Below are 15456 nucleotides of genomic sequence, written 5' to 3'. Positions count from 1 at the left end.
TTAGCAGAGGGCCACACCTTTTAAAATGATTGCATGCATTAGTTAATGTCGCATTTCATAAAAGCTATAAATTTTTACGTAAAAATTCCAATTGTCTTGATGTAAAATATCTGACTGTCTTGGTGGGCCATGCAAAAACCATTAGAAGGATGCTGTTTGCCCACACCTAATATAGCTGATACATAGGGACGCAGAAGATATACAATTATCAGATTAACTGTTCAACATTATGTGTGATAAATAATGGATAAAAGCTACAAATCTTGGCCTCGATGAAAGGGGTGGTAACAGTGTTTACTAGGAGTGATTACACATCAGACGTCAGGTTCATACAGTTGCGAATTACCGTATGTGTAATAATCATTTTTGTAAAATGCAAGAAAATGTAATGCAGTGGATAGCTTCTGAACAAAGTATATTATTTAATTATGTCTAAAAATGAAGCAACATGTGAAAAATAGTAGGAGCAATCCAAAAAATTACAGAAAGCGCGAAGGATGAGACAAAAAATATGCAAAATAATGTAGGTATGATGAGGAGGTGGGTGTCCAATGTGATATCAGCAGTCATTTGCTGTGCTGGTGGTGCATCAGCATTCAGTAGCTGTAGAGCAGGCAGACAATCAGCTTACAGTGTAATGTGAATGCGGGTTTGTGTTGATATCAGGTGGGCTGTGGCAGACATTGTCATCACCGGCAAACCTCTTTTAGAATAAGGACCGAGGTTTACAGTAAGGACCAAATTGTGATTAACTCAATTACAGCAAGTCTTAAAAAAATGTCAGTGTAGATACCATTTCCAAATTTACATTGTTCATTAAGGGGGTTCTCACAGTCATTGTTCATGTTGGTGTAGATTTCATCTTCTTTCTGCACATTAAGTGAGATGTTTTTGTGTTTGTGACGTAAAATTTTGAAATCAGACGGAATACGTCACAGTATGAGCATTTGTGACCGTGGTTTCAGCATATGCTGTAGTATTATTATTATTATTATTATTATTATTATTATTATTATGTTTGTACATATGTTCCTTGTATTGTGTAATAAAAGTTTCTGCCGGTTTGGCTGATATCTACTTTGTCACAACTACCGCACTTGTAATGTATTGGTTGCAGGTCATTGCAGTGTATGTTGACAAATGTATGAACTTCACTTTTGGCTTCAGTTCTGTCCATTTAATTACTATTTCTGTCTAGAAAGACAATGAACACACAATTTTATAGCTTAGGGCAACATGTGGTACATGTTTGACAGTATGTGGTTTTTTATGTGGGGCTCTTCTAAATGAATGATGTGAACAAATAATTTTTTGGAGAGAAATTTTCTACTCATTTTCATTAAATGAAAGAGTCAAGTATGCGTGTTTTGGTTGCGATATCAAACAACAGTTGTTTAGGTTTTTGAAATACTTACGTAATACTTTTGTAATTTTGGCAGCATTCACTTTTTTTTTTTTTTAACCCTCAATTTTGCTTTCTGAATTGTTGTAGGAAGAGGTAGCAAATTAACATTCTGAAAATATAGTGGGAGTCAGTGCTAGTATGTTGCACATTTGCAGCACTTAATGACATGGTGTATCATACCAAATATACATCTACATGTACACTCTGCAAGCCACCTTGCAGTGTGTGATGGGGATGCTCTGTGTACCACTGTCACTTTCACCCTTCCCATTTCAGTCATGAATAGTTCATGGGAAGAACAATTGCTGGTAAGACTCCGTGTCAACTCCAATCTCTCCAATTTTATCTCCATGGTCTTTTTGCGAGATATATGTAAGGAAAAGTAATATATTTGTTGGCTCTTCTTGGAATGTATGCTCTTGGAACTTTAACAATAAACCACACAGTTGTGCAGAAAGCCTCTTTTGCAGTGTCTGCCACTGGAGTTGGTTGATCACCTTTGTGACACATTCATCCTTACTAAAAGAACATGTAATGAAACATGATGCTCTTCTTGGCTCTTCTCTATTTCCTGTCAGTTTCCTATCTTGTATAGATCCAGTACTGATGAACAGTATTCGAGTATTGGTTGAACAAATGATTTGTAAACTACTTTCTGTGTTGATGGACTACATGGCCTGAGGATTTCTCCAATGAATCTATAATGTATCTGCCTTACTTGTGATTAATTGTATGTGATAATTCCATTTCAGATCACTCCATATGTATAGTCACAGAAATTTTATGGAAGTAACTGCTTCCAGTGATTGTCCTGCAATTGAGTAATCATACAGTAAAGAACATTTCTGTCTATGTATTCACAATACACTACATCTGTTTATTTGAGAGTCAGTTGCCACTTCCTGCACCAAGTAGTTCCTCCCCAGGTCATCTTGCATTTTGTTACAGTTTTATAGCATTGTGACTTCTCTGTATACTACAGCATCATCTGCCAAAAGCCTCAAGAAACTTCTGATGCTATCTACAAGGTCATTTTTTTATATTGTGAAAAGTAATAGTCTGATAACAGTCCCATGGGGCACTCCTAAGGTAATTTTACATCTAAAGACTTCTCTCCATTCAAAATGATACGCTGTGATCTGTTTGTTAGAAACTCTTCTGGTGGCCGGTTTGTGAGAGGTGGTGCACTGGGTAAAGCTGTCGACTCACATATTTGCAAGGAGCAGTATACAAATCCTTGTTCATCCATTCAGATTCAGGTGCTGTAAGTTGGTAGTATTGCACTGATCCCTGCTAGGAGAAGATATCTCAAAAGTCTCATTGTAAATTCAGTGTTAAAAGTATGTGTAAGGCCAGTGCTTGATTGTACCACACGGTGTTTGATTTCTCATTATTGCACAGTGTTACTATATTAACAGAACTGCAAGAGTCGTATTTGATCCGGGTATTTTCATCCCTTGCAGTGATCTTGAGTAATGAGAAGTATTTATCTAGTGACTGCATTGCAATGCTGCATGAAACCAATTGTACCTGCTGTCTGTAGTCTCAAGTTGCCTTATGATGTCCAAAGTGCAGTAGTAATGCTGTAAGACATTTTTAAAAGTTGTTCTCCATCTGTGTGTGTTTAATCTTAAAATGATATTGATTGCATATGGCAGAATGTTAATCATTTTTATGGTTTACTTTTATTACCACTTCTTTCTATAAATACTATAGGAATATTATATCCTTCACGTTCTCTGTTATTAATGATTTTGTGAAGACTGTCCTTTGAAATTACAGTTCTGTCAATATACTCATATGATGTGAGACAGTATTGCCCATGCCAAGCAGGATTTTTAGCATTTCGTGGCATTGAAATATATAGTGTACGATGTAGACTCTGAGATATAAAGCTACCTGACCACTCGACACGGTACGGAAGTTGAGGAACTTGATTGATATTTGGGAGGTGAGATATTGAAATCCTCAGCCAACCATCCAGATTAAAAATTTTCCTAAATTAGCTATGAGATGTGATTCCTTTTTAAAGGATGTGACTGAATTCGGTCCCTGTCTTTGCCTTGTGTTCTGAGCTAGTGTTCTGTTTAATGACATCGTTGTTGGAGGACATCAAATCTTAGTCTTATTATTTATTTATTTATTTTTTGGGTGAGTTGGCTGTTACAGTAAATAAATCTAAGTCCTCCATAACTTAATGCATCACACTACATGGTCCAGTCACATTAATGTGAGCACCACCTGCGAATGATGTAAATATGTAATAATGAGTAAGAGATGACAGGTGGCAGCACTAGCAGTAGAGAGTATATAAAGCATGTCGGGGGACATGAAGGACAGTGGAGTTGTTGTCATAATATGGGAATGGAGCGATTTAGCTGACATGCAAAAGGGCAAGATTGTGCATGGTTCTGAAACAGCACGATAGCAACTACCAGCAAGACACTTCAATGTGTCACCGAGCTCACAGTGTACATGCATAGTTCAAAGAGCACCAGGATGAGTTTACCATACACTCCCATCCACCAGGCTTCCTGGATTTAAATCCAGTTGAGTACCTGTGGGACCACCTTGACCGGGCTGTTCACACCTTGGATCTTCAACCAATAGACCTAGTGCAGCTGGCCATGGCACTGGAGTTGGCATGGCTCCATGTCTCTGTTGGTACCTTCCAGAACCTCATTTATTCTGTTCCTGCATTTCTTGCAGTAGTCTCTACTGCAAAAGGCGGCTAAGCAGGCTTTTGACAGGTGGTCACGTAAATGTGACTGGACAGTGTATTTGTTTATTTGTGAGCACTATTCATTAGAGTCTATTGTCTTTAAAACACCTCATTGGTAAAAACATCAGTAGAGGTTTGTGCACTGTAATAATATTCTAATCTATCATCTGTTGTGTGAAAGGAAACTCTTCCATTACCTGTTTAAAGTGAAACTCCCTGGCAGATTAAAACTGTATGCCGGACCGAGACTCGAACTCAGGACCTTTGCCTTTCGCGGGCAAATGTTCTGCCAACTGAGCTACCCAAGCACGACTCACGCCCTGTCCTCACAGCTTTACTTCTGCCAATACCTCGTCTCCTACCTTCCAAACTTTACAGCTCCTCTCCTGCGAACCTTGCAGAACTAGCACTCCTGAAAGAAAGGATATTTCAGAGACATGGCTTAGCCACAGCTGCAGAGTGAAAATCTCATTCTGGAAACCTGTTTAAAGTGTCTCATAAATTTTTTGAAAGTAGTTCCAAAAAATAGCTTACAAGCATACATTAAAATATACAATATGTGTAATTACACAAGTTGATGTGTTGATATAACTGTAGGAGAAAATGATACTTTGTCCACTTTGCCAGAACTGTCATAAAATTGTGTTACATGATGGTACTGTATGTGATTAACATAGACTTTGTTATAATGTAAATGTTTATCTTCTATACTTCTGGTTACATTCATCAGAACACTTTGAAAACATCTTTTACTCTTGAGTGTACCGAAAACAGAAACTGTCGTGAAGTTTGTGGCCATACTTATTCTTTGAAAACATGTTTTATAACTTAAAAAAAGTCATTTCTCACAGGATGTTAATAGTACTTACCAGATATGTATTTATGTTGCCTGTAAAACTGAGAGAATACCTTATTTTTGAAATGCTGAATCATCTAATGAAATTTACTATTTCGTATTTCTCCCTTTAGAGTTTGTGCCATATGTCTTCCAAATGCTGTCACTGATGTTGGAGCAGCACACGTCTGGTGTCCCAGAACCATATATGCTGCTGTTCCCGTGCCTGCTCGCACCTGTTCTGTGGGAGCGCCCAGGAAATATTCACCCACTTGTGGGACTTCTGAGAGCATTCATTGCTCAGGGTGGTTCACAAATAGTTGCTACCCAGAAAGTGGTAAGTTAATTTATTTTCTTATCTTTGCACTTAAAGGCTTACCTTGTCTTTAAATGCATTTGTAGTTCATAGTCACTTGAATGTGATTCCACTGGAATACAAGTAGGTAAGAATCATTATGGTGTGATGTTTCATCTGATTATCATCATCATCTTCATCGCTGTCGTCGTCATCAAGTGTTTTATCAAGTATTGTTATCTCGTGTCTACTAATGCCTACAAAAATAAAACAAAAATGTTGGTCTCCCATTGTACAGGAAGTCAACTTCCTTAGGATGGTTACAGATTACTGTAACTCATAACATGACTTGGGTCAGTGTTGGACTAAGACAGTGGTTGTTGCCACAGTTACTTGTGACGAATGCTAACAGTACCATAGTCACTCTTGTTCTGTGTTGACTAAAATAAAATACCAGTCTTCATTGTCAGAATTTTATTAGCTTTCCTTTTGACATGCATAACAATTAACTGCACCCTGCTGACAGCAGTAAAGAAAGTGCACTTGAAACTGAAGGATCATAATTTAGCAGGTTGTGCTGTCGTAAAACATTGGACTGTTATTTGAAGAACGGCTATTCAAATTCTTGTCTGACCGTCCAGATTTAGGTTTTCCTTGATGTCTGTAAATCGCATTGAGCGCAACTGACTTCCTTTCCCATTCTGAGTTTGTGCCACATGTCTAATGACCTCAGTGTGAATGGAATGTTAAATCCTAAGTTTCCTTCCTTCCTTTCTCCCTCCCTATTATTATAAATTTATGGTTCTTGAACCTCTTCCTACTTCAGATTACACTTCTAAACTTCTGGTTTTGTAATTTCAGATTCTAATTTCCAAAGCTTTTCTGACTTTTGTTCCTATTTCGTTTCTTTATACAACTGTGCTTTTGCTGGCTGCTGATCTTTAATCTTAATATTAATGCTCATGTCACTGAAGTTCACTATTGCGTACGTCACGAATGTAAAGCTTTACTTGGGATCATGGCTTATGGTTTTAAAGGATGCTGTTCCTGCGCAGAGGACAAATATACCATGCTTAGGACTTATTCAGTGGTACTAATATTATGTTACTTCATATTATGCAGCCCAAATATATATTTCTGTGTGTCTTTGTTTGCAACCTCCATGATATTAGAATTTCCAAACTAATTCTAGCACTTGGAAAAGGAAGCAAAAGCAGCAAATTCGCTTTTGGTAGTTGGCACCTTGAGTCGTCTACCAAATGAACTTTGTCCTTTGCTAGGCAAATATGATCAGTGTCCACATGCTGGAAGATGTATATCATCTCAGAAATCAGCCATCTAACATATTAGTGAGTTTTGATGTTGTCTCTGTTTTCATTTGATTGTCTTTATTGTGTTGTTAAGGCTACAGCAGCCATCAAGAGAGAGATTACATGTGAACATATTAGTGGGCTGCGCAATTCAGAACGACAAGGCTGTGCACTAAGTTGGAAGTTCTTACTCACAGGGACCGATGACCTCTGCAGTTTGGTCCCTTTAATCCTTCAACCAACCAACCAACCAATCTTACTCACAGGGGTCTGAAAATTTAGGGCAGTCTTCTGAAGTTGTCCAGTGCAGTATCAATTGGTTGGTCTCCAACAGAGGTGTCTGGGTGGCAACATCATCTATAGTGAATTTACTGCCTCTCCCCTCTTCTGTCCACCCACACCTCTCACGTGACCTGCCATACAAAATTTTCTGCCACAGCAGCTGACTATCGTCAAATAGACATCTGAAGATCATGAGCATCTGCCTTGTAGAAATAGTGAGGAATTTATGTAACAGTAGCTGATGTTGCACATGAGACCCTTATAGACTGCTGTTATATTGGAGAGCCTCAAACAACATACAGTTTTAGTCAGTCTCTTTTCAGAAAGATATTGATATGTTTTTATATTTTGATTCCTACTAAATAAATTGTGTAAAGTCACCACAAAATTTTATTTAGCAATATGCTGATTGGCAGTGTTTGTTGAATGTGACTGCTGTGACTGTGTTGAATCAATTAAATGCTGATTTATTGTGCTAAAACTAAAAACGGTAAGACTGGCTTATGGTAATATTAAGCAGTAACACATTTGAGGTGAGCCTGTCAACATCAGACTGTTTGAGAAGAAAACATGTTTGTGACCAACAAAAATGCACTGTAGTTAGTTACATAAACCTAGTCATTATCAGACATTTGTTAGAACTGTAGTGATGGAAGACTGACATCTGGCACCTATGTGTTGGGTGGTTTAGAAACCAATGTTGTGTCAAAAACTGACAAACTCAGTGAACAAGAAAGTAATGTTTCACTATGGAAACATAATTAGAAGACCTGGTACCAGTCTCTGATTTCCAGTGGAATTTTGAACACGACCATTCTCCACAGCCATCAAATTGCTATCTAGACCCATGTATACACTGAACTTAGGTACAAACTGTTATAGTTCTGTGCATCGTGTGACTGCTGATGATGGGTGAACTGAAGTAGTTGTCTCATACAGTAGTAACATAGCATAACGTTGTTGTTGTGATTTGTACCATAGTAAGTAACCATTTAATTAATTTAGCAACATTCAGTAATTATGCAGAATGATTTGATTGTGTTTTAAAGCACACATAATAACCTTTTTTATGTTTATTTCAAGAACATATGATGTTAATTGTGTCTTAAAGAAACGCTAAGTGAAATTTAGTGCGAAACATGGAATCAAGTAAATAAATGTGTACTTCAGAGGCATCAAATGTCTCAGTGCTATTGCAGAGTGTGGAATTAAGTTACAAATTTCGATTTGTTTGATTCCATTTTTGATGTTCATTTCTGCCAAGTAAAGTATGCATTTTGAAACAAACGTGAGCTACATGTATTGCAAAAGGTGACCTGGAAACCGCAGTTCATTGGTGGTGAAATGGAACATTTATTTTATGCTTGGGCTTTAACACAAACCCCTCAGAACACTTGGCCAGCCCATTTTTGAAACTATCAAGAGTATATAGGAGTCATATTAGGTATAGTAACATGCATCCATAGCCATATTGTACCATGCTCTTCCAGCTTAGGTGCCCAAGTATGGGCAGCTGGGTGCCTGTGGGCAGAAGTAGGCAAGCTTCTACATCTGTAAGGCTACTCTTCAGATCGCACTCAAGTGCCTGGCAGAGGCTTACACTTGGCAGTCGGTCAGTCAGGTTGTAGCTTGCATGGTCATAGGCCTTGGCCAGGTGCCTGGTGGCAGAGGTGGGCAGTGGCTTGCGTGCATGATGGAACAAAGTGTGTGTTTGTGTGTGTGTGTGTGTGTGTGTGTGTGTGTGTGTGTGTGTGTGTGTGTGGTGGAGTAGGGCCACCTGGCGTTGACCCACAGGTAAGATGGTAGGTGTTCGTGGTCATCAATGCAGGGGGTAACGTTGGAACAGCCTGTGGTACACATTATAAATGACAGTACCTACCTTTAGAGGGGGGAAATTCTAAATACCCAGCTGGTGAATCTCACTCAACCTAAGGGCCTAATGACCTGCCCATCCTTTCTCTCCTTCCCCAACTTATTTTGGTTTCATAACTGATGAAGAGGCCATTCATTTTGCCTTCATGATTTTATGGTTTTCTTAAGCAATTTTTCTTTTTTGTATAGTATTAAATTGGTTTCTTTAGTCAATATGAGACAAATGTAATGTATTGCGAATACATAGAAAGGAGGATCCTTTATTGTATGATTATATGATAGCGGAACAAACACTGGTAGCAGTTACTTCTGTAAAATATCTGGGAGTATGCATGCGGAACGATTTGAAGTGGAATGATCATATAAAATTAATTGTTGGTAAGGCGGGTACCAGGTTGAGGTTCATTGGGAGAGTCCTTAGAAAATGTAGTCCATCAACAAAGGAGGTGGCTTACAAAACACTCGTTCGACCTATGCTTGAGTATTGCTCATCAGTGTGGGATCCGTACCAGATCGGGTTGACGGAGGAGATAGAGAAGATCCAAAGAAGACCGGTGCGTTTCGTCACAGGGTTATTTGGTAACCGTGATAGCGTTACGGAGATGTTTAACAAACTCAAGTGGCAGACTCTGCAAGAGAGGCGCTCTGCATCGCGGTTTAGCTTGCTCGCCAGGTTTCGAGAGGGTGCGTTTCTGGATGAGGTGTCGAATATATTGCTTCCCCCTACTTATACCTCCCGAGGAGATCACGAATGTAAAATTAGAGAGATACGAGCGCGCACGGAGGCTTTCAGACAGTCGTTCTTCCCGCGAACCATACGCGACTGGAACAGGAAAGGGAAGTAATGACAGTGGCACGTAAAGTGCCCTCCGCCACACACCGTTGGGTGGCTTGTTGAGTATAAATGTAGATGTAGATGTAGAAACATCTCAGTGGTTTAAAATTATGTGCAGATCCAGGTATCTTACCTGGACTTCTGCTTTCATGATCAAGGCTCTTATTATTTCATCTATCTAGGTGTGACACTTGACAGCATTAATCTTCCAGTTCTCCTCTCCTACCTTTGAAAGTGATCAAAGGCTATTGCGCAAACTTTCCTGGACGTGCACTCTTAGAAAAAAAAGTTATCACATAGAAACATTTAACCACAGCCTAGGGTCTGTTCCCAGAATTTATCCTCCACTGTGCTGAGAATTAAACATGCTGGCACGTAAGTCTAATATGTTGGGCAGTTTCACATCACCCACACTCATCTGATGAGTGAAAGATTAAATCTAATAAGTGGTAGTTGTGAGGCACTGCTGCTCTAAGTGATCAGTAAAGATATGTGGAGAAAATCTGTGAGGCACATATTCATTAGTTATTTCTTCTTTTAGTGTGTGTTCTAAACAGGCCTTCTCTCTCTCTCTCTCGCTCACTCGCTCGCTCGCTCTGCCTGTGTGTAAGTAATGTTATTTGACGAAGTGTTCCTGTTGGGGATCAACTGGAATGACCTCTCTTTTCGTTACATTGTGCTATCACAGTAATGCGGCAAGCAACCTCACTTCTAACTCTCCATAAACTATTTTTACTTGCAATGCCAATAACTACTCATGTCTATCCAGGCAGTTAGTATTGTGCATTTGATTCACTTAATTACTTGCAGTAATTTGTTTTAATCACACCATTTTACTCAAGAAAGTAAGTGCAGTTAATCAGTTCAGATTACAGAGAGAAATAATAATGAAGATGTGTATCTTTTGTGCAGTACTTAACCTGCTACTCTCTGAAACAATAAGTGTTTCTGAAGACATAATGACACACTGAACCATGGCCATTAAAAAAAAGTCACTTCCTTCCTGTTCATTTTTCTTCTACTTCAGCAAAGTTTGTGGCAGTACCTGGCCAAGACAGAAGGAGTACTTACCATTATTCAACCTTTCTGAAAGTTCTGTTGAACTAAAATGGCATAAAAGCTTATTATTGAAATATGGTGATCCTGACTGTTTGTTAGTAGTAGTGTATGTATGTCTCTAAGGTTAAAGTAGCAGAGCTAATCCATTCTTCAAATCTCAGTTAACTCAGTTATGTGTACTAAATTATTTCTTGTGCTTTAACTTGGTGATAGTGGTTACTGTATATTTATTTTACCAATTATTAAAATAATGTAACCACCTCAAAACATACATTAACTTTTTCCTCACCTTCACTGTAAGCATAAAAATTTGCACAATTGAAAATACTATCTGAGTAGCTTTGCGTGGAGTTCACTTAAGTGCACTGGCTCTCTGAATATAATGCAAATGTATTGAAACAGATAATTCCTATGTCCGTTGTTTCTAGCAAAAATATTGTCACATTGTAATTACACCAGTCTAAACAGAGCATTTGAAACTAATCTCAAACTCGCTAACACAAATACTGTAGGCAGTACTGGGGTTAACAGGATAGTTTGTAATTGATGAGGCATATTTCATCAAATTAATGAAAGTTGAATTGTAAACCATGTTTCATGAACAATCAAAACAATACATGCTTGAAAATATAATATAGTGTGTATAGATAAAAAAATCTCATCACCAAGCAGTGGCAGTATAAAACACAAATGAAAGATATGGAAATGTACAAACCTTTGGAGTCAGTGGCTTCTTCTTCTGGCAGAAGGGTTGAAGGGAAGGGAAGAGGGATGAATGAAATGGGGAGAATTACGGAAAAGTCGCCCAGAATCTGAGTCAGGTCAAACTTTCTAGGTGGTATGAAATAGGAAGACTGACTGTTGGTGCCTGCCTGCACTGGGTAAGATCTGAAAACCTGAGATCTTAATGGTGGAGGATAGGATGATAAACAAGACAGAGAGTATTGAATAAAGACCATGCAAGAGTCAATAAGAGTGGAAAGATAAGTGTATTATACCAGATAGACAGGTAAGAGGGATGGGGAAAAATAGACAGATCGCAAAAAAATAAAAAATAAAAATAAAATAAAAGATATAGAAAAATAAAAGGGAGAGAAGGGAGTTTTTGTTACTGAAAAGAAATGCTGAGAGTACAGAAACTAATGTAAATGTAGGCCAGGTGGGTGTCGAGAACTAAGCACAAGTTGTAATGCCAGTTGTTACCTACAAAGTTCTGAGAAACTGATGTCAGGAGGTAGAATCCAGGTGGCAAGTGAAACAGGAACCAAAGTCACAACTGTCGCATTATAAAGTGTGCTCTGCAACAGGATATTGTGTGTTACCAGTATACACACTCTGCCTGTGCCCATTCACCCTGATAGTTTGGTGGTAATCATTCCAGTGTAAAAGGCCAAACAATGTTTACATGACAGCAAGTGACGAGTGCCTTTTTACAAGTGGCTCTCCCTTTGATAGTATATATTTTACCAGTTACAGAGTGGGTGTTGGTGCTGGTAGGACGGTGCATAGGTCAAGTGAGGACAGTCACGTAGATAGTAGCCATAGAGTAGGAAAATGGCTGCAGAAAGAGCATAAGTTCTGACAATATATCGAAGATGCTGGGTGGGTGGGATGATTGACTAAAAGCTATTTCAGATGTGGTGGGCAAAATGTCATATAGAATGCACTGCATTTCAGGGCATGATTTTGGGAAGTCATAGCATTCCAGAATGAAATTTTCTCACCGCAGTAGAGTGTGCATTGATTTGAAACCTCCTGGCAGATTAAAATTGTGTGCTAGACCAAGTCTTGACTAGGGACATTTGCATTTTGTGGGCAAGTTTGGAAGGTAGAAGACAAGGTACTGGCAAAAGTAAATCTGAGAGGATGACTCATTAGTTGTGATTGGGTAGCTCAGTCAGTAGAGCACTTGCCTGCAAAAGGCAATCATACTGAGTTTGAGTCTTTGGTCTCATACACAATTTTAATCTGCCAGGAAATTTAATATCTGTGAATGCTCCACTGCAGAGTGAAAATTTAATTCTGGAGACATTCCACAGGCTGTGGCTAAGCCATTTCTCTGCAAGACACTTTCTTCCTGGAGTGGTAGTCTTGTAAGTTTTGTAGGAGAGCATCTGTGAAATTTGGAAGATAGGAGATAAGGTACTTGAAGAAGTAAAGCCGTGAGGACAGATCATGAGTTGTGCTTGGGTAGCTCAGTGGCTGGGCACTTGACCATGAAAGGCAAAAGTTCCAAGTTCGAGTCTCGGTTTAGCAAACAGTTTTAATCTGCCAGGACGTATCGGTCATAACCTTGTCGAAGTAACTGATTAAAACATTCAAGACCAGGATAGTGCTGAGTAACAAAGATGCACTCCTAAACTCCTAAGTAGTTTTTTTGGAGTGATCAGCAGTACCACGATTGAATATGATTACCCAGGAAATCTCCACAATTCTATAGCTCTTTATTCTTCTCACCTTACATCACAAATCATGCACACCATTCACACTACTGTCCATTCGATCACTGTACTCATACAAAACCTATACAGATGGATTTTATATCCGAAATGATTATCACAGAGCACTGGCTCAGTCATCCACAATAAGTGTATGACTCACTCCATACAAAGTCCACAACAGACTTCGGAGATTAAATGTTCTGGCTCCATAGACCAACTACAACTGCTCCAACTTGAACATTCTGGTGCACAAGCTAATTTGCTGCACCCTCTGCATCATCAGTGCTTCCTATTTCACAGTTAATTCAAAATTGATCTTAACAAGGGTGCAATTCTATATAATGTTTTACAGTAGTAATTTCTTTGGGGTATCCATACATTTCTGTTATTACAAATTTAAGTTGAAAAAGAAACAGAATGAAAATTCAACTTCACAATTACTAGTTAACTTGAAAATTACATTAAACAATGTGTGCAAAAATTTTGTATAAGTACATAGGAAAACATAAGAACAATTAGTTATTTGTGTGTATTTAGGGGAAATGTGTTACAGTGTGTTATGTAACCAAGTAATCAAGTGCAAATTGTTCTCAGTATTCTTTGAGTTAAACATTCCATGGCATATTGTCAAAGAGAACTGTACTTAAATCAGCACACAAATGATGCAGAAAATCTTGTGTCCTGAAACAAAATGACTGTAATGTATAACAAAGAAAATAAAATACTTAACATCTTCAATTTTTGTGGTCCTGTCCTCCTCAGTTGCGCGTAATACTACGGTATATTGATAAATTTCACTTATGGACCGTCTGACAGCAACTGAATAAAACACAATTTTAGTGCCATACGCGTTTCGCCTTTATTTTCTGCAAGGCATCATCAGTGGCCTGGAATATGTACATATGTTAGCTATTTTATTTACATTTTTGTCACTGTGCCTATAGGTTATAAACAGTTCTGGTGGTTGGTATTTCCTATTAAGTAGTAATGTTTTGAACTGTAGTTACAGGTTGCGTAGAGAGTTTCTTACATATTACGCTCCTGTTGCATTTTTGGTGTTGTTCTTCTTCCTATGAGCGCCAATTTGCTGTTTTTCCACATTCCGCAGCACTATGCACTGAACGTTTGTTTTTATGCAATGTTTTGGTTTCTGTTGCCGACTGTCAAATGTTTTCGCCAAAGATCGAATATTACTGCCAAACTTATGAGTGTAACTATTGAAGTATCTGTGGTCTGTTCGTGTACGCATTTGTGTGTGCGTTTGTGTGTGTGTGTGTGTGTGTGTGTGTGTGTGTGTGTGTTTTGGTGTGGTATTAATTTTATTTTATTTTATTTTATTGTATTTATTTATTTATTTATTTTTGTTTTTCTCCTGTGTATGTGTGTGTGTGTTTTGGTGTGATATATACTTTTTTGTGCTGTGTGTGTGTGTCTGTCTGTATTTTGGTTTTTGGTGTTACTTTTTTTTTTTTTTTTTTTTTTTTTGAGGGGGGGCGGGGTCTGTGTGTGTGTGTGTGTGTGTGTGTGTGTGTGTGTGTGTGTGTGTGTCTGTATTTTGTGTGTATATAATTTTTTTTTTTTAAGTTATCCTTTCCTTTATTAAGTGTAGTAGGGAGCCTGTGCTGATGTGTGTTTGTTCATTTATCACATGTTTGTTTTCTGCTATGGCTTTCTGGATGTGGAAGTTTTCTTGCATTTGTATAAGATGTTTGTCATGGTTGCTTATTCTCATTATTTTCATTTCTTGTTCCATGTTTGTAGGATGATGGTTGTAGTGTTTTAAATGCTCTGCAAATGTGGAATGGTTTGTTTCATACTTCCAACATCTGATATGTTCTTTGTATCTTGTTTCAAAATTCCTGCATGTCATGCCTATGTATACTGCATCACAACTTTGACATTCAAGTTTATATATTCCTGATTGTTGGAATTTGTCCCTCTTGGTAGCTGGCTGGCTTAGGTGTGATTGAAGGGTTTGCCCAGGCTTATATGCTATTTTGAAGCCCTGTCTCTTTATGATGTTTGCAACTCTGTGTGTTAGTTTATGTGTGTAGGTCAAGCATTCCCTGTCAACGTGTACAACAGGTTCAAGAAAATACATCTGAGACTCCATAAGACGATACAGCATATAAAATTCAACAGAACATGCAAAAAGAACGATTTAATTCCAAGTTACATTAATGTAAAGGTTAAAAACAGTTCTACAGTGGCACAAAAGTCGAAATCATTTGCAGAACGATATTGGTTACTACATGAAATTAAGATGCTCTATTCGAAAAAACAGCACCTAAACATGATGCTCTATGAGACTCATCTAGAATTGGCAAAAAAAGTAGGAAACGCCGCAGTTTTCATGGCACTAGTAGAAAAAACTGAGCACAGCACATACATAGCAATGAA

General features: G+C 38.2%; 1 protein-coding gene across 1 annotated transcript in view; it reads left to right on the top strand.

The window, feature by feature from the left end:
- Positions 1 to 15456, top strand: part of LOC126416206 (exportin-2) — a 165315-nt gene that overhangs the window by 132505 nt on the left and 17354 nt on the right. The window contains exon 15 of the mRNA XM_050083798.1: positions 5097 to 5299. Within this exon, the coding sequence (XP_049939755.1) occupies positions 5097 to 5299 (203 nt within the window). The remainder of the gene's footprint in view (positions 1 to 5096; positions 5300 to 15456) is intronic.

The sequence above is a fragment of the Schistocerca serialis genome, chromosome 8, assembly GCF_023864345.2.
Source record: "Schistocerca serialis cubense isolate TAMUIC-IGC-003099 chromosome 8, iqSchSeri2.2, whole genome shotgun sequence".
Lineage (NCBI taxonomy): Eukaryota > Metazoa > Arthropoda > Insecta > Orthoptera > Acrididae > Schistocerca > Schistocerca serialis.
Note: the sequence above shows the minus strand (reverse complement) of the source record. Positions and strands in the feature narration are given on the sequence as shown.